We start from the raw sequence: 17254 nt of genomic DNA on the forward strand, positions 1-17254 counted from the left end.
TTTGGGGGGGGGGGGGGGCGGGCGAGGGTACGCTGGGATCTGCCGGGGCGGGCGGGGGTTGTTGAAGATCCAGGTGGGGAAGGGCTTCACTGGGGCACCCTGGCTGACCTGGGCGGCCGCGGCCTCGTGCCCTCCCTGCCCTGTGCAGTATTTATTGCTAAATTATTGTCCAGGAGGGGCGGCACAGGGCCAGGCCCCGGGTATTTATTGCTGTACATAGTGTATGTTTGTGATATATAAGGTTTTCTTTATTTTGTATATGATCAATAAACACCTTTTAAAGAGACTGGCAGGTGTTTCCTTGGGGCAACGCGCGGGCGGGGCGGAAGGGCGGGGCGGGTCTTGCGCGCATGCGCTGGTGCGTGGCCTGCCGGGAGGCGGAAGCGGAAGCACGCGTCTCCTCAGGAGCGATGGCTGCCGGGGGTCTCAGCCGGTCCGAGCGCAAGGCAGCGGAGCGGGTCCGGAGGTTGCGAGAGGAGCAACAGAGAGAGCGCCTCCGCCAGGTACGCCGCCGCCCGCCCCGCGCCGCGTCCCCAGCCCGCGCCGCCCTCACCGCCCGCCCCGCGCCTGCAGGTGTCGCGCATCCTGAGGAAGGCGGCGACCGAGCGCAGCGCCGAGGAGGGCCGGCTCCTGGCCGAGAGCGAGGACCTGGTGACCGAGCTGCAGGGCCGGAGCAGGCGGCGCGAGGGCCTGAAGCGGCGGCAGGAGGAGGCAAGTCTCGGGCGCGGGCGGGCTGGGCGGGCACGCGGGCGGGCGGGCCGGGGCCGGGGCTGGCTCACGACCGGCCTTGGTGTCTTGGCAGGTGTGCGACGACCCGGAGGAGCTGCAGAGGAAAGTCCGGGAGCTGGCCAGCGCCGTCCGCAATGCCAAATACCTGGTCGTCTACACGGGCGCGGGGATCAGCACGGTAGGGACCCGAGGCAGGGACGACTGCGCCCTGGATCGGCTCCCAGGTCCTGGGAAACACGGACTGCTGGAGCTTGGGCAGGCGGGGGGCGCCCCCTTCTGGGTGTCTGACTCCGGCGCTGAGCACAGTATTCTGTTAAGCAATGGTACCAATTTGCAAAAGCTTACTGCAAAAGCACCTCCTGAGCGTCTTTACTTTTTTAGAGAAACTAGAAATGACTCCATTTGGACCTTCGTTAAGTGGATAGACATTTTTAAATATTTGAAGTTTGCATTATACCCAGTTAGAAACAGGAAAGGAAGAGTGGTAAAAACAGGACTTGATGGTTTGGTGCTTGTCCGAAGGTTATGTGGGCAAAGCTAAGCCCCGAACTACCTTCTCATTCCCCATTCACTCTGAAAGTTGAAGTAAGGTAAGTAGAACACAAGGCAGTACGCATTAGAGTGCCCTAGATAAGGAAGAGAAATGCTACGGCTTTTGGTAAGTTTTATAGAGAAACTACCTGGGCAGCCGAATGTGACTAGCTTGGATAGTGTGGATAGCACGCGCTTTAATTGCTGGGTGCAAGTTGAGTGTGACCTGCATGTAGGCCCAGCAGAGGTGAATAAGCAAGGATTTCCGTCAAGAATCCATAGGTGGTGACAGTAAACCGTATAAGCAAATGACTAATGTGAAGTTGGCTGTGCTAGGCCCCTAGAATGGAAATCCAAATACACCCTCTGGTTTCAGCTGGGAAACCCATCTGATTGTTTTTCTGTGGGAGGTGGCATGGCATTGAGTCTGGGCCTTGAAGGGTGGATAAGATTTTACAGGCACTTGTGAAGTAAGACTCTCCATGCAGGGATGACTGAAGAGACCCAATAGCGAGAATGTGTAAGGTATGTTAACCGCTTTAACTTACCAACGCCTGGAACCCTGGCACATGTGAACTATCATGTGATTATGTGAAAGCAGTGACATCACTTTTTAAAGAATTGTAAGCAGCTACTAAAACCGTATGCTGTTCATTAATTTGCTCTGAGTGTTACTGTTTGAGGTTCCCATTTGCCATGTGCATAAGAATTACTGGTCAGGGTGGGCATTTTTCTGAGCTTAAGCACCTGAGAAGAGACAAGGCTCCCCACAAGGGAGGTCACTCACAGCCTGGGGAAGCACAGGATGCCTTGATCCTGGCACACTCTGTTTTCTTCCCTCGGGGTAGTTCTGTTTCAGTGGATTGGGAGCTTGGGAAATTCAGTAACATTTATCTTGTCTGAAGAGGTTGGCCTTTGTAAAGGTAGGCCAAGAACCATTTATAGCATCAGGATGTGAGAACTTGGAGGGTGGAGTGTTCCACTTATGGGTTCACTATTTGCTAAACCTTGAGTACTGCCTAGACCCTGGGGACACATTGATGAGCCTGATCAGTCTTTCCCCTCAGTATGAGGACAGACCTGTCCACAGAGCCCAGGCTGGACTACATGGTAAAGAGGCTCCCAGCATGGACAAGGCTCCTTGGAGCTTAGAAGGATGAGCTGGAACAGGTGTGGGGGTGGGGTGGTACAGCAGGCAGGGGTCCTTGCGGAGCAGAGAAGCCACTAGGGGTGCATTCCATCTGGGTGGATGTTAGACTAGGAAATGCTCAGCCTATGGAACGAATCGACCAGTTTGCGGGCCAGCCTGGGAAGTACTGAAGAGAAATTCTTGGGAATTCTATCAGTGCCTCCAATGATCTTTTCACTGGGCTTATCTCCTTTCTGAACCTGCAGGCAGCCTCTATCCCAGATTACCGGGGCCCTAATGGAGTATGGACACTGCTTCAGAAAGGAAGAAGTGTTAGGTGAGTAACCTAGCACAGCATTCCTACCTGGTTGAACAGGGGCACATGTACCTGTCCTTGCAACTCCCCTCACCTTTGCTTCCCTTCCACCTGGCAGTGCTGCTGACCTGAGTGAGGCTGAGCCAACCCTCACCCACATGAGCATCGCCCGCTTACATGAGCAGAAGCTGGTAAGAGCCCAGGGTGGCTAGTGTCCAGGCATCCTTTAGTATCCCCCTTAGATAACAAAGGCTGCAGATGCTCAAGTCCTTTGTATAAAAAGGACGTAGTGTTTGTGTGTAATTTGGACATCCTCCCCTATACTATAAATCATCTATGAGTTATTTATAAAACCTAATATAATATCAGTGCTATTTAAACTGGTATAAATACTATGCAGATTCTTGCCAGTATGTAGCCAATTCAAGTTTTGCTTCTTGGAACTTTATAGATTTCTTTCCTCCGAATATTCCCGCCACCCCCCCCACCCCACCCCAAATATTTTTGATCTTTGGTTGGTTGAATCTGCGGATGTAGAACCCTCGGATATAGAGGGCTGATTGTACTCACTGGGTCCGTGACTAGGACCCGGAGGGCCACCTTGGTGCCCAGGTGACAGTTGCATACTACCTCTATCAGCCAGTGGTACCCCTGATGAGCACCCACTAAGCAGTTTAGATTCTCGTTTGAGCTGCCATCTATTCCTCCTGTGTTTCCACTCCAAGAGTAGAGGGCAGCCTATTTGCTGAATCATCATCACACAGAGAGTCCACCTAGGCCCTGAGCTCGCGAGGGTAGCCCCTTCCTCTCGGGTTTCTCTTGCATTTTCCCACAGACCTCAGGAACCACCTAGATAACAGGGCAAACTAGTAAGAAGTCTCTGGAGATCCTCCGCTAAGCACCTGTTGCCAAATGGGAGAGGGCTCAAACTTCTAGGGCTTCAGGGACCTAAAGCATCAGTCTGGGTCCCCAGCCCCTTTTCAGCCAAGAGGAGGTGGTGCAAACATTTGCCCTCCTGGGGGCTCCTAGTGCTTCTGAGTCGTTGGGAGTGGGCCTGGTGCCCTCCTCATCAGAGCCTCCTGGGTCCTGCTGCGACCAGCCTGCTGCTCTGGATTTGCCTTTGGTGCTTTGTGCAAGGTTGTAGCTTCTGCTGGGCTGGGAGCTCTGGGACTGGCAGGGTTTGGTATGCTTTGACACCTGAGTGCCGCCCCCCACTTCCTCCTGCTGACCGCCACTGTTGCCCCTCCAGGTGCAGCATGTGGTGTCTCAGAACTGCGATGGGCTCCACCTGCGAAGCGGGCTGCCCCGCTCAGCCATGTCGGAGCTCCACGGGAACATGTACATTGAAGTGAGCGATCCCTCAGGGACTCGGGCCTGGGCAGGCCAGCGGCTCCCACTCACGGGCCCTACTTTCCTCAGGTCTGCACGGCCTGCACTCCCAATAGGGAGTATGTGCGGGTGTTTGATGTGACGGAGCGCACTGCCCTGCACCGGCACCAGACCGGCCGCACTTGCCACAAGTGTGGAGGCCAACTCAGGGACACCATCGTGCACTTTGGGGAGAGGGGGACACTGGGGCAGCCTCTGAATTGGGAGGCAGCCACCCAGGCTGCCAGCAAAGCAGACACCATCCTGTGTTTAGGCTCCAGCTTAAAGGTATGCAGATAGCACCATGGATGGGAATGGGGTGAACCTGCCTGCATCTGGTCAGCTCAACCTTAGACCCCCATCTTCCTGTAGCCTCCTTATCTGGGTTGTGTGTCGTCTGTCCGTCTGTCCATTCCCGCAGGTTCTAAAGAAGTATCCACACCTCTGGTGTATGACCAAGCCCCCCAGCCGGCGGCCCAAGCTCTACATTGTGAACTTGCAGGTAACTCAGGTGCTCAGAGCCGCCTCCTCAGACCTGGGCCTTAGAACAGGAGAGCCAGCCATCCCTAGGACAGCCAGCCATCCCTAGGACATCTGTGTCCCACAGTCATCCACTGTGGAGGTCTGGCTGAGCAGGGCCCAAGGCCAGCAGGCTGTTGGGAAGGAGTGAGGTGCTGTCCTCACTCACCTTCTCCTGTCCCCAGTGGACCCCGAAGGATGACTGGGCTGCCCTGAAGCTGCACGGCAAGTGTGATGACGTCATGCAGCTCCTCATGGATGAACTGGGCCTGGAGATCCCCCGTTACAGCAGGTGAGGGGTACAGGCGCGTCCCCCACTTCCCTGCCCCGTGTGGATGGGCCGTGTCTGTCGTCCTCTGTGAGCTGAGTGTAGAGAAAGCTCTGAGGTGTGGCAGCTGGCATCTAAGGCGTGACTGTGGCATGGTGGCCTCTGCAGGGCCCAGCCCCAGCATTGGCTGAGATGTCCTGGCTGGTGTGATTCCTGCGGGGAGAGGGAATCTGCCAGGGTATGCCTGGATGTCCCCCCTTCCCCTCAGGCAGCCTGGACGGGAAGGTGCCTTGAAGGGATGTGCTCTCAGCAACTCTGCTCTTCAGGATCTGGGTGCACTTGGCTTGGGGAACTGGAATACTTTGGGGAAGCTTAAACAAATTGTGGCTTGATACAGAATTTGTGATAATTTAGACATGGTGTGTGTATTGAGTAAAAAGTTTACACTTTCTTTCTCTGTGAATTTCCAGGGTCTTATAGGGGAAATCAATAACTTCTTTTAATCAAAGGGTTCAAGAATTAAGGATCCCTTCACCTTCTGGGCCTGGCAATTCTTGTATGTTATGTTTGTGGTGTTCTGTAATGTGGGCCTATTGTGTACTGTACTTTTTTTTTTTTCACATTAACTTAGCTCATTTTCTTTATCAGTGCTTATCTGTATCTTAAGTTTATAATATGTGGTTCTACATCTCAGACACATGATCTCGTCACGGTGTAGTGTTTAGGCCACGCCTCCCTAGTCAGCTTTCCTCCTGTCAAGTCTTGCCGTCTGGGAAGGGGAAGAGGGTCTGGTCTGCCTGTCCCTGGCCTTATGAGTGAAAGGTGGGGCCCAGGGTTGGCTAGTGACTCATCCTTCCTGGGGTTAGTGCCTCCCCAACCCCTGTGTGCACAGCCCCCTCAATCACCAACGAGGAGTGAGTTCTGCAGAGGACAGGCTAGTCTGGGTCCTGGCCTTTGAGTTATTGGGGGAACTTACCTCTCTCACAGATGTTCTGGAGCTACCACTGAACACAGCCCAGCCATAGTTAAGACACGGGAGGGATGCAGGGTGACCTCAGTCAGCTTTCCCGTCCTGGGGCGGGTTGTGATTGCAAGGGGCTCCGTGGCACACCTGACCCAGCTTTCCCTTTCCATAGGTGGCAGGACCCCATCTTCTCCCTGGCGACTCCCCTGCGTGCTGGTGAAGAAGGCAGCCACAGTCGCAAGTCACTGTGCAGAAGCCAAGAAGAACCTGGGCCTGGGGACCGGGGTGCACCACTTAGCTCAGCCCCCATCCTGGGTGGTTGGTTTGGCAGAGGCTGCACCAAACGCACAAAAAGGAAGAAAGTAACGTAACCTGGTGCTTGACCAAGGACAGTGATGGCACTTTGAAAATGGCCGGGACTCTTGTTCAGGGGCAGGTGGCACCATTAATGCCAGGACTGCCTCCTGAGAATTATCTGGGGGTGACATTTTCACCCTGACATGTTTAGCCATTTGTCCTCGTGGGAAGCCCCCTTGCACTGCTGTGGTTGCCTCCTGCATGGGCCTAATGATGGAGGAGGCCTTGCTCAAGCGGCCTCTTCCTAAAGAGGTGGCAGTCACACCCTCTGTGAGAACAGAACTCTGGTTATTTCACACCTGGCCAGCTAAGAGGAAGCACAAGGCCAGTCTCAGGGGCATCAACCCAATTTCTACTACTTCTTACTGAAAACGTTAAGTTTATAGAAGCCTTTTTCTGTATTGAGTATGCTGCAAAGGGGTGATTTTTGAGCCTTGGCTCTCAGCAGGCCTTTTTATTGTTATTAAACATCTCTGCACTGTCTTCCCCGTGTCAGCGACTACCTTCCTGAAGCGGTGGGTGGGAGCAGGCGCCTGCCGAGACTCCTGAAGGGGCGGGTGCGCCCCACGTGGTCCTGCCCCGCCCCTCTGCCTGGTGGGCGCTAAGGGATGCTGGACACAGGTCATTGGCCGGGAGCGGAGGGGCGGAACCCGGCTCGAGTGGGGTTGCCCATTGGCCGCATGTGTGGTGAGAGGGCGGGGCTTCGCGCCGGGGGTGGGGCGACGTTCGCCATTGGCCGCGCGAGGCGGGTGAGGCCCGCGTGACGGCGCGTGCGTGCGCGGGCTGCGGCGGCTCGGAGTCGGGAGCCGGGTGCACAGTGTCTCGCCGCTGCCACCGGGCCATGATCCGGAACGGGCACGGGGAGGCGGGCAGCGCCAAGCGGCCGGGCCCGAGGGCTAGGCGCGCCGTGCGAGTGTGGTGCGACGGCTGGTGAGCGCGTCAGGGGACGCGGGGCGGGGGCGGGGGCGGGGGTGCGGTGGCGACCGCTGTGGCCGCTTTCGCCGGAATCGGGCCGCCGGCGAGCTCGGGGCGGCGGGCGAAAGGAGTCACAGGCTGCGGAAGAAGCCTTGGACTCGAGTTGCTGCGGGCAGCGCGGCTGAGGGTCGCTGGAGGCTTTCTGCGGATCCCTGTATGAGCGCCTTTCCTGGGTGCTCCTTTGCCCACGTTTGCCTTTAAGCGGGAGACCCAGCCAGGCGGTCCCACCTGCCTGATTTATGCACAACAGTGGCCAGAGTTGCGGGTCTAACCTTGGTGACTTTAATCATTTAAGTGCCTTAGGAACTATTCCTCCGAGGGAGCCGTGCACCCAAAATGTCTTCCCAGAGTTCTCCCTGTCCAGTCCCCAGCTTGCCCAGGACAAAACCTGGAAGATTCTCCTGGGTGTTTGGGCAAGTGTCAGTGCAGGCATTGGCCAAGACCCTAGTGAAGCCCTCAGGCTCCTGGATCCATCTGAGGAAAGTTACAGTGCCAAACTTCTCTCTTTGGCAAGCCAGACAATTGGAGTGGTGGTGTTAAGATAGGTTTGAGGCTGCCAGGGGACAAGAGGAAAGTGAACATCTAGTGATAACTTGCCACCTTGAATACTTCTCAGACCTTTATTTGATGAAAGCAGAGAAAGCAAGCCCAGGGCTTCAGCAGCCAGCTTTTGGGGCTGCCATACTTCTGTGCCTTCACCTGAGTCACCTTGGGGAGGGGGTGTGGCTTCCTGTCTGTGGACTCTGACCTTGGCCCTGGCCAGGCCTGGCCCCACCCCCAGCAGGCCACAGTGACTGGGGTACGGCCTGGACCCAGGACCACCCTGAATTCTGTGCTATGCACCCCTCCTTCTGCCCAGCCTGTCTGATGGGCACAAGGGCCAGCCAGGCTCCTGAATTTAGACTCTCCTCTTCGCTTAGCCCAGGACCAGAGTACTGTGCCCCACAGACTCATCTGCTGGGGCCCGGTGTGCCGTGGTGGTGTTGAGTAGAATGGTTCTGTATACCTGGTGGCCTTGGTCACCTGGAGAAGCAGGGACAGCTTCACCTACTCAGAAGGCAATACAAGGCTGGGAGGAAGCAGAGCAAGCATGAGGGTCCACCCCTGAGCCCACAGAGAAGTGGGGGTCTCCCCACCCCCATGACAACTCAAGTGGAGCTGTGGTGCTATGTGTGGCCTTCAGCTAAGCGTTCTCTCTTAACCAGACCTGAATTTGAGGATGAATGCTCTAGAACCCCAGGTGACAGGGAGGTGGTTGTTGGTTCCAGGGAGCAAAGCCTCACTGAGTTTCCAGAGGCCATGAGGAGCAGGCAGAACTTTTAAAGCCAGCAATCGCCCTTGATCATTGGTTAGACTTAATTATGTGTTGGCTCCAGGGATTGCATGGTTGTCTCAGGGTAGTACAGAGTCCACTGTACCCTTGAATTATCACGTTTATATTACACCCTAAAGGGACTGCCCATGGGAGCCAAGGGCAGAGCGCTGTTCCAGGTGTGGGGAGCAGGGACTGTTCTGTGTCCTCACCAGCCCTCAGGGTCCCCAGACCTGTCCCTGTGCACAGCCACACTTGCTCAGTGTGACCCTGGGCCCAGGGACTGGTGATAACGAGAACTGAGCACCCCTCTCTCTGAAAGCCCAACTGGGACCCTGGGGGCAGTTCCCATGGTGGCTTCTTGGCGGGCTTCCTGATGGCACTGCAGAGGAACAAGAAAATCCAGGAGGTTCTCCCCTCCGGGCGAGATGAGGCTCATTTCCGCTGAGGCCTCTCGAGGCTGATCACACCTCACTTCTGTCACCCCCAACACGGGGATGACAGCCCTGTGCTCTCCACAGCTACGACATGGTACATTATGGCCACTCCAACCAGCTGCGCCAAGCCCGGGCCATGGGTGACCACCTCATCGTGGGTGTGCACACTGATGGTAAGCCGGGCTGCTGTGCCCACTGCCCCTCCACCCCCTGCCGGTGCCTGTGACAGACCCCACAGGTCCTGGTGGAGGGTAGGGCGGGCCTAGGCCATCTTCCCCATTAGCACAGCTCTGCAAGCTCACCCTAACCCCAGCCCAGGCCAGGCCGCCCACAGCTTTCCCGTCTTGTATCCTGTCATGAGCTTGCGTGTAGGGGGTGTCCAGTGGATCCATCTGGGTATGCCACCCACTTCCTACCCACTTTCTGATTCCCAAGGCCTTTGAGTACAGAGTACCCAGCCACCAAAGGCAACCCGGACTATACCTGGAACTCTAATGGACTGAGGCGGGGGGTGGCGTGCAGTTCCCAGCAGGTACATCTCCAGCGCCTGCACCAGAGGACAGCAGGGCTGCTTGGAACTTCATGGGCTGAGGGCCCGGTCAGAGACAGCCTCCCTCCACAAGCCTTTGTGTGGCTGCAGACCCTGCTCAGTGCTGGGAGGGGCCGGCAAGCCTGTGGCCAGCCCTCCAGGAGCCACCCACCTTGTCCTTTGCCCTCTTCTCTCTCCCTAGAGGAGATCGCCAAGCACAAAGGCCCCCCGGTGTTCACTCAGGAGGAGAGGTACAAGATGGTGCAGGCCATCAAGTGGGTGGACGAGGTGGTGCCGGCAGCCCCCTACGTCACCACACTGGAGACTCTGGACAAGTACAACTGTGACTTCTGCGTCCACGGCAGTGAGTGGACGGGACTTGATCCCAGGGACTGGGGACTCAAGCAGCTCAGGACCAGACCATCAGAGGGGTGTCTGGAGGTGCTGGCTGCCTCACACTTGGGGGAGCATGGAGCCCTTTGAGGGTCTGAGGAAGCTTTGGGTCCTTCTCCAGAAAGGAGTGTACGCACACCGGGGCAGGCCTGGAGTGAAGGTATGGGCCTGGAGGTCTTCGTGGCTTTGGGTTAAATTCTGTGTTCTTGCGTGCATGTCACCCCTTAGATGACATCACGCTGACCGTAGATGGCCGGGACACCTACGAGGAAGTGAAGCAGGCCGGAAGGTACAGGTAAGCTCTAGCTGCCAGTTGGCCCATCTTTAGAGGAGTGGGTTTCCTGGGGCCCCTCGAGCGCCTTCTGCTCGTGAGGGCAGTGTCCGGGCTGCAGCCTGTGCTTCCTGTGACTTGTGAGGGTGTGGTGTGATGACTAGGGGGCTCCATGCAGCTGGGTCACCCAGTACGGGAGCCACTTGGCCCCAGGTGGCTGCAGAGCAGTGGAGACGTGGGGTTCGACTGGGGAGCTGGCTTTTATGAGTAACTCTTCAAAAGGCCACATGGCCGGCAGCTCGAATTGGGCAGTAAGGCCTGAGATGCCCTTGGCAGAGTGTGTGGTGAGGTAGGACCTGGGCATCAGCAGGCCGAACAGGATCAGAGCCACCCCCTCAGATGGTCTGCGAACTTGAGGCTTGATAATCCTGTTCTGTCCAGTCATGTCGTTTGGTTGATAAAATGACCGTGGTCCCTCCACTCTCTGGGTCTTGGTTTTCTATCCTGGCCAAGAATAGTAAGGAAGTGCATGGTCTATGCACAGCAAGGCCGCCAGGGATGGACCATGGTAGATTCAGCCACAAACAGAGTTGCCCTTACTCTTGGGTGGGGCAACTTAGGTGCCCTTAGGAGGCAGCCTTGTACGTGTGTCCCAGGATGAGAGCCCCAACTCCACCTCTGTCCCCAGAGAATGCAAGCGCACCCAGGGGGTGTCCACCACAGACCTCGTTGGCCGCATGCTGCTGGTGACCAAGGCACATCACAGCAGCCAGGTGAGAGTGGGACTGGGAGGGAGGGATCGCCTACCCTACGCTTGCCCCTCAGAGGGCACTGGAACAGCAAGCTTTGGGGTCCTGGGGTTGGCTGCGTCTGGAGGGCCAGGCCTCTCACCCCTGTACCCTTCTGTGCAGGAGATGTCCTCTGAGTACCGGGAGTATGCAGACAGCTTTGGCAAGGTAAGTGTCTCCTGTACTGTTTGGACCACTGCCTGACCCCCAGGCCACCCCCTGGGGAAAGGGGGTCTCGCTCTCTGCCCTGCTCCCTGCTTTCTGGGTACTGACCGCCAATCTTGCTGGCTGGCCGGTCCCAGTGGCCACCGTGTGAATGAGGGTTCTCTAACCAGGTGGCCTGGTCCTCTCTCCTTCTGTAGCCCCCTCACCCGACACCCGCCGGGGAGACACTTTGCTCAGAAGGCTCCTCCCAGGTGACCAGACGGTGGCCTCAGGGTGCCAGGTCCCCATGAGGGCTGTGTCCACTGGCCTCTTCCTGGCGGGCCAGTTGCCGAGCCAAGGTGCTGTTGGCTGCAGTGCCTGCTGTGGCCACAGGGCAGGACCCCAGTCCTGCCAGCCACAGGTGCCCCGCCCACCAGGGTCTCAGTGTGGACCAGGCAATGCCAGCTGGCCCTCAGCATCCCTGCCTGAAATGCCTGCCTGGGAGCAACAGCAGAGCGAACAAGCAAGTGGCCAGCAGTGGCTAGGGGTTTGGAGTCCTGGCTGTCGCCCCTGTACCTGCTCCCTCCACCCCACACCTGTGCTTCCCAGAGCAGATGGACAGGCGGGTGTGGGCAGGCCCAAGGGTGGTCACAGGCAAAGGACATGCTTGCAAGGCTTCCGTCACTGACCAGTCTGTTCTCGGCTTGCAGTGCCCCGGGGGGCGGAACCCCTGGACGGGGGTGTCCCAGTTTCTTCAGACATCCCAGAAGATCATCCAGTTTGCTTCGGGAAAGGAGCCCCAGCCTGGGGAGACGGTCATCTATGTGGCTGGCGCCTTTGACCTATTCCGTATCCTCTGGGATTGGGTGGGGTTTGTCCCTGCCCCCGGGTCTTCTGTCTGCTTCTCCCAGTGGGCCCCAGGGCCCCAAGGGGCCTCCCTGACTCTCGAGGACCCTGAGCTGGGGTGGGGTGCAGGGACACAGCCGTTGGCAGGGAGAAGCATGAGCAGGCGGGTGGGAGGGGACCTCACTGAGCCGTTGCTCCTGTGGATGGCTGCTCTGTATAGATTCCTCGCTCCTTAACCTGGGCGCAGACATTGGGCATGTGGATTTCCTGGAGAAGGTGTATGGCCTGGCCGAGAGGCCCTACGTCATCGCTGGCTTGCATTTTGACCAGGTCTCACCCCAGGGCATCTGATAGTGTGGGGACTCTGGAAGGGCTCCCAGGGATGGGGTTGGGCACAAGTGAGGAAGAGGTGGTGAGCTTGGGAGAAACCCAGGGAGAGCCTCCCATCAGGGCCTCCCCATACTGGCAGACGTCCCCGAGGGATTATTGGGAGGGAGCACAGCCTCACACACCCAAACACACCGGCCCCGAGGTTGCCAGCTGACTCAACCTTGCTCTGGCTCTAGGAGGTCAACCACTACAAGGGGAAGAACTATCCCATCATGAACCTGCATGAGCGGACTCTGAGTGTGCTGGCCTGCCGGGTGAGAGCCGGTGGGCGGACCAGCAGCCTGTCCTTCCCAGGCTGGAGCTGCTCCTCCCCATCACCCCACCCCCTACCCGCCCCGGAACCCTCCCGGGGCTCCACCATGCCCCCTCTCAGCCCCTACTCTGCTGCCTGGCAAGTCCTAGTTGACCAGCTGTGCTTCTTGTCCACCCAGTACGTATCTGAAGTGGTGATTGGGGCCCCGTACTCGGTCACAGCAGAGCTCCTGGACCACTTCAAGGTGAGGGTGGGGGTCCTGGTGGGCGGTTTCCAGGGAGGACCTGGGCCGAATGGGGCCAGGCCAGTGCTCTGAGCCGTGTCCCCTGGGGAGGGCCCTCGGGGAGCAGGGGACCATGTAGGGTGATGCTGGGAGGGCTCCCTGACCCCTGCCTCCTCCCCAGGTGGACCTGGTGTGTCACGGGAAGACAGAAGTCGTGCCTGACAAGGATGGCTCTGACCCATACGAGGTGGGTCCTAGAGGGCCCTCAGTGGACACGAGGTGGCCACTGTCTGTTGCTTCCCAGCCACTTGATGCCCCTGTGCCTCACCATGCTTGTCTGGGAAATGGGCGAGGTGACAGCTGCCTTGCTGGTGGCCTCATGGTTTAAGGAGGCGGGAACTGAGCGCGAGTGATCACGCCTACCATGGTGGGGGTGGCGGGGAAAGGCCGTTGGAGCCAGGGTGGCAGTGCAGGCTCCCCAAGGTTCAGGGGAGGGCTCTCACCTCCTTCCCCTCTTTCTGGCCTCCAGGAGCCCAAAAGGAGGGGCATTTTCTGCCAGGTTGACAGTGGGAACGACCTCACCACAGACCTCATCGTCCAGCGCATCATCAAGAACAGGTGAGTCCTGGCTGGGGTGCTGGGGGCACAGGGTGGCACTGAGGCCCTGGGTCTGGGTGCACACCTCACCCCATCTGGCCCCCAGGCTGGAATACGAGGCCCGGAACCAGAAGAAGGAAGCCAAGGAGCTGGCCTTTCAGGAGGCCATGAGGCGGCAGGAAGCACAGCCCGAAAGGGAGAGTGACTGTGACTTCTGACGAGAGGTGGGAGGATGCCAGGGGCCCTCTGAGGGGCTGGCCCTCTCCCAACCCTGCCTTGAGAGCTTGGCTCAGTTTTTAACAAAGCTGCAGTGCCCTCTTCTCCAACCACCCAGCTGTGGAAGGGCTGGTGTGGAGGACATGGCCTGTCACCCTGCTTGCAAGGTACCTGTCTTGCAGCAGGCCATCCTGCCCTTCCTGCTGAGTTGCACAGAGAGGTCTTCCAGCACAGTGGAGCAGCCCAGCTGGCAAGATGGGCAGGGGACACCTTCAACCAGAGGGGTGCCACCCTGCGTGCCATGGAAAACCCAGCTTCCATCCTCCTGGCCCTGCTGCTGCTCACCCTCTGCCCCCCGGGAAGCTCCTGTACGCCCTCCACTGCCCAGCTCGAGGTGGCCTTCCCACTTGCCTTGCCTCAGTTCCAACAAGCTTCAGGGAGCAGTGACCCAGGGGGCTGCCCCCTTTCCTCCTCGGGGCGCAGACCAGGCCACCTCCCACATGGGCGGCCTCTGCCCTGGGGCCCGGTGCCCAGACGCTGCACCTGGTTTCCTGGACCAGCCTCCCCAGAGACTGTTCTTGGTTTTGTACCTGACTGGCGGGGTGTGCAACCAAATAAACCTGCTGGGAGGGGCTCTGCATCAGGCTGTCCATCCTGCAGGGCAGGACCAGAAAACCTTGGCCCTGCCCCCCGGCACCCGACAAGGAGGTGGGTGGCCGCAGCAAGAAACGCCCTAGATCCAGGCTCCGCGGCCGCTTCCCACAATGGCCGGAAACAAAAGAGGGAGAGAGGCAAGGGCCCACAGAGTGTCTTTGGCCTCAGGGTCTGTCATGAGGAAAATGAGAGTCTGACACCCTGCAGTCCCCATAGAGCTCTCTGATCCAAGAAGGAATTGGGGGCTGCTCCCTGGCCAAGTCCACAGAATCTCAGGGTCTTCTGCACCCAAGTCAGGGCCCACTTGGAGGGGTATAGCGGCTGCAGGGTACTGACCCCAGTCACCTCTTTTTGGAAAAGGAGGGGCACAGTGGCTGTGGTTTATGGCTCTGGTGTTCAAGAGTGAGGACTGGGATGTTCTTTCAGTCCTCTTCCAGTTTTCTCCAGAATGGCCTGTGCCCTGCAGCTGCTGGGCCAGATGGGGCCAGAGCACCCTGTGGCCTGGCCCCATGGGAGTCCTAGGCCAGCCTTCACTCCTGGAAGGTGGGCCTGTCTTTTCTGTTGGCTCTTAAGGTCGAGTCTAGAACCTGTGCGGGCAGCTTCAGTAAGGGGGCTGGGGGGACTGTCAGTGCACATAGCCTCTCGGGGCAGCCCCTGCCCCACTTCCTTTCCTCCCTTTCCCAGTGAGGGCAGCACACTAAGCTGAGAGGCACAGGGCCCTCCCCACACCCCTGCCCCAACTTGAGGAACCCAGTGGTATTAGCCTTCTCACTCCAGTCCCCCAGCGGAAGCGATCAGCCAGTTCCTGTAGATTGGCGGGGGCTGACGGGATACAGGCGCAGCCAGTGGATTCCTCTTGAGACCAGAGTCAGCCCTAGGCCTGTTCAGAACCCCCTGCTGGGTGGCACTCCAAGGTGAGGACTGGGGGACAACCTGCAGCAGCAACAAGGCAGCCCCCCCCAGCTGGACCGTGGTTAGAGAAGACTTGGAGCCTGGGTGTCCAGGAGGTGGGTGCCTCCGGAGACTTGCCCACCCAGATACAACAGGATTGTGGGTCCCACCCACAGCCTCAGCAGAGGGCTGGCTGGTGGGTCCAGCTCCCTTGGGTCCCCTGAGGCCCAGCTGATGGCAAGGCCATGGGGTGGGGGACGTCATTGAGACAAGCTCCAGATCTCGGGCCAGAGCTCAGGCTAAGGGACTCAAGTCAGCCTCATTGGGGACCAGGGTGTAAATCAACCTACTGAGATCCCAACAACTGAATTAGGGAATTAGCCTGAGTGGGGCAGGAGTGCTGGGCTGGCACAAGGCAGTTGTATTCAGGAGCCATGGTCCTGCCCAGCCTCTCCCTTCTCCAGGTATGGCAGCACCTATGGCTTTGGATACCGCTTTCCTGCGGGTCTAGATTGGGGTGAACAAAGAGCTCCCAGGCCTGGGAGGAGCCAGCTGCCTGACTCAGGACTCAGCTGGGGTGTGCCCAGCTCTCAGCTCTGTCATACCCCCCCCCCCCCCCCGCCGCCCCCGCTACAGCCCCTCCCAGCCCTGGAGCCACACATCTAGCTGCCTTCCCCCTCTTGCTGGGCCTAGCCTATCATTCATTCATTTGGCACAAGTATTGTCGCATGTTGTGTACTTTGAGGTGTTTTGGGGGTGCTCCAAGAAAGTCACTCCAAGAGCTGCCCCTCTAGTAAGGGAGGCCTCAAGAAATGTAGCATTTGAGGCAGGAGGGTGTCCTGGTGTGGGGTGTTTAGGGGAGGCTTATTACAAGGTAGGACTTTTGAGCTGGCGTGGTAGACTTGATGGCTAGTAGGGGACCCAGGCAGCACCTCCTAGGAGGATCCAGGAGCTGCCTGAACAAAGCAGGGAGGAGGCAGGGCATGGAGCTGAGCCTTGCAGAGCCAGATGCGGGGCTCCAGAAGATGTCTGGGTTTGATATGGCCCAAGGCCCACAGAAAGTTTCCAGCAGCATTTTACCAGCAGTGGTTCTTGGGAGCTCCTGTAAAGGTGTCTCCGTGCAACCTGGTAACCTGGCTGCTGTCTGCAGGTGTAGGTGAGCAGAGTATGGGTGTGGAGACTGAGGAGACGCCCACTCCACCCACTGTGCCCACCTTCCAGAGGCTGCAAGTCATTTATTCATTAAGCCATTTACTATGGGGATGGATGGGCGGTGCTGGGTGCCATCTAGCGCCAGGGCAGGGGCGGGCCCATGGGTGCCCGGGGCATTCAGGCCGGGTCCAGGTGCCAGGGTTGGGGCTCACTTGCTGCGACAGTCCGAGGCGCTGAGCGACAGGAAGACGTCAGCCTTGCACTGGAAAGTGGCGCGGCCATCGGGGAGCAGCTCGCAGCTCTCCAGGTTGGGGGTGACCTCCTCGACACACACGGCCTGGGGACGAGATGGGATGGATAAGGGGGCGCCCGCACCCTCCAACGCTCCGCACCCAGCAGCGCCCATTACTCACGAGACTCCGCAGGTTGGGGTGCATCTCCCGGAAGGTGCCGGCTCCTCCCAGGGATCGCGTGCCCCCGCGGGGCTCAGAGCGCCGTGCGTACGGCGACCTGTGGAAGCCGGACAGCAGCCCCGCGGCGCGGCCCACGGAGTAGTACCCCGGCCCCGCCGTCGGCTTGTACCACGCGAGGCCGGGGGACGCCAGCAGTAAGCACAGCGCCAGAGCGGCGGCCACCAGCATCGCGGGCCCGGCCATGGGGGACTCGGTGGCAGCGGGCGGCGGGTTGCGGAACAGCAGCACCCGCGCCTTATATCTGCGGCGGGGCGGGGCGCGAGGGCGGGCGCCGGGATGCACGGGCCTCCGCATCCTGGAGGGAGAAGCCCGAGCGGGGTTCAGAGCCTCTTGGGCACAGGGGCACGCTGGAGAAAGATGCTCCAGGGCTTGAGGGGGATGCGACGCCCCCTTCCTCCCCACCCATGCCCACCTCCCCGTTTCTGGCTCACTCAACTCTTGCTGGGAGGCAGCCCCCGGGCCTTTCCCACAGACCTTAGTCCCGACTCAGTGGGAGGAGGGGCGGCGGTGTTGCAGAGCCCTCAACGAG

General features: G+C 58.9%; 3 protein-coding genes across 4 annotated transcripts; 2 read left to right on the plus strand and 1 right to left on the minus strand.

Annotated features, from left to right (window-relative positions):
• Window positions 1–410: 410 nt before the first annotated feature.
• SIRT7 (sirtuin 7) lies at window positions 411–6658 on the plus strand. The gene is made up of 10 exons (XM_052658074.1): window positions 411–503; window positions 574–711; window positions 803–907; window positions 2656–2726; window positions 2824–2896; window positions 3955–4053; window positions 4125–4361; window positions 4495–4575; window positions 4778–4884; window positions 5997–6658. Exons 1-10 carry the CDS (start codon window positions 411–413, stop codon window positions 6193–6195), a joined length of 1203 nt encoding a protein of 400 aa, XP_052514034.1. The 3' UTR covers window positions 6196–6658.
• A 314-nt stretch (window positions 6659–6972) lies between these two features.
• PCYT2 (phosphate cytidylyltransferase 2, ethanolamine) lies at window positions 6973–14185 on the plus strand. Of its 2 annotated transcripts, XM_052657539.1 has the most exons (14): window positions 6973–7111; window positions 8990–9078; window positions 9637–9798; window positions 10056–10122; window positions 10787–10871; window positions 11010–11054; window positions 11249–11302; window positions 11741–11879; window positions 12124–12206; window positions 12443–12520; window positions 12698–12763; window positions 12924–12989; window positions 13272–13360; window positions 13446–14185. In XM_052657539.1, the coding sequence occupies exons 1-14, from the start codon at window positions 7023–7025 to the stop codon at window positions 13555–13557; spliced, it is 1224 nt and encodes a 407-aa protein (XP_052513499.1). In that variant the 5' UTR covers window positions 6973–7022; the 3' UTR covers window positions 13558–14185. The 2 variants fall into 2 exon arrangements, with proteins under 2 accessions (XP_052513499.1, XP_052513500.1); XM_052657540.1 differs by lacking the exon at window positions 11249–11302.
• A 2214-nt stretch (window positions 14186–16399) lies between these two features.
• Window positions 16400–16908, minus strand: NPB (neuropeptide B). The gene is made up of 2 exons (XM_052658816.1): window positions 16666–16908; window positions 16400–16589 (listed from the first exon to the last, which is right to left on the minus strand). The coding sequence occupies exons 1-2, from the start codon at window positions 16906–16908 to the stop codon at window positions 16461–16463; spliced, it is 372 nt and encodes a 123-aa protein (XP_052514776.1). The 3' UTR covers window positions 16400–16460.
• Window positions 16909–17254: the final 346 nt, after the last annotated feature.

This window comes from Budorcas taxicolor, chromosome 19 (genome assembly GCF_023091745.1).
Source record: "Budorcas taxicolor isolate Tak-1 chromosome 19, Takin1.1, whole genome shotgun sequence".
Classification (NCBI taxonomy): Eukaryota; Metazoa; Chordata; class Mammalia; order Artiodactyla; family Bovidae; genus Budorcas; species Budorcas taxicolor.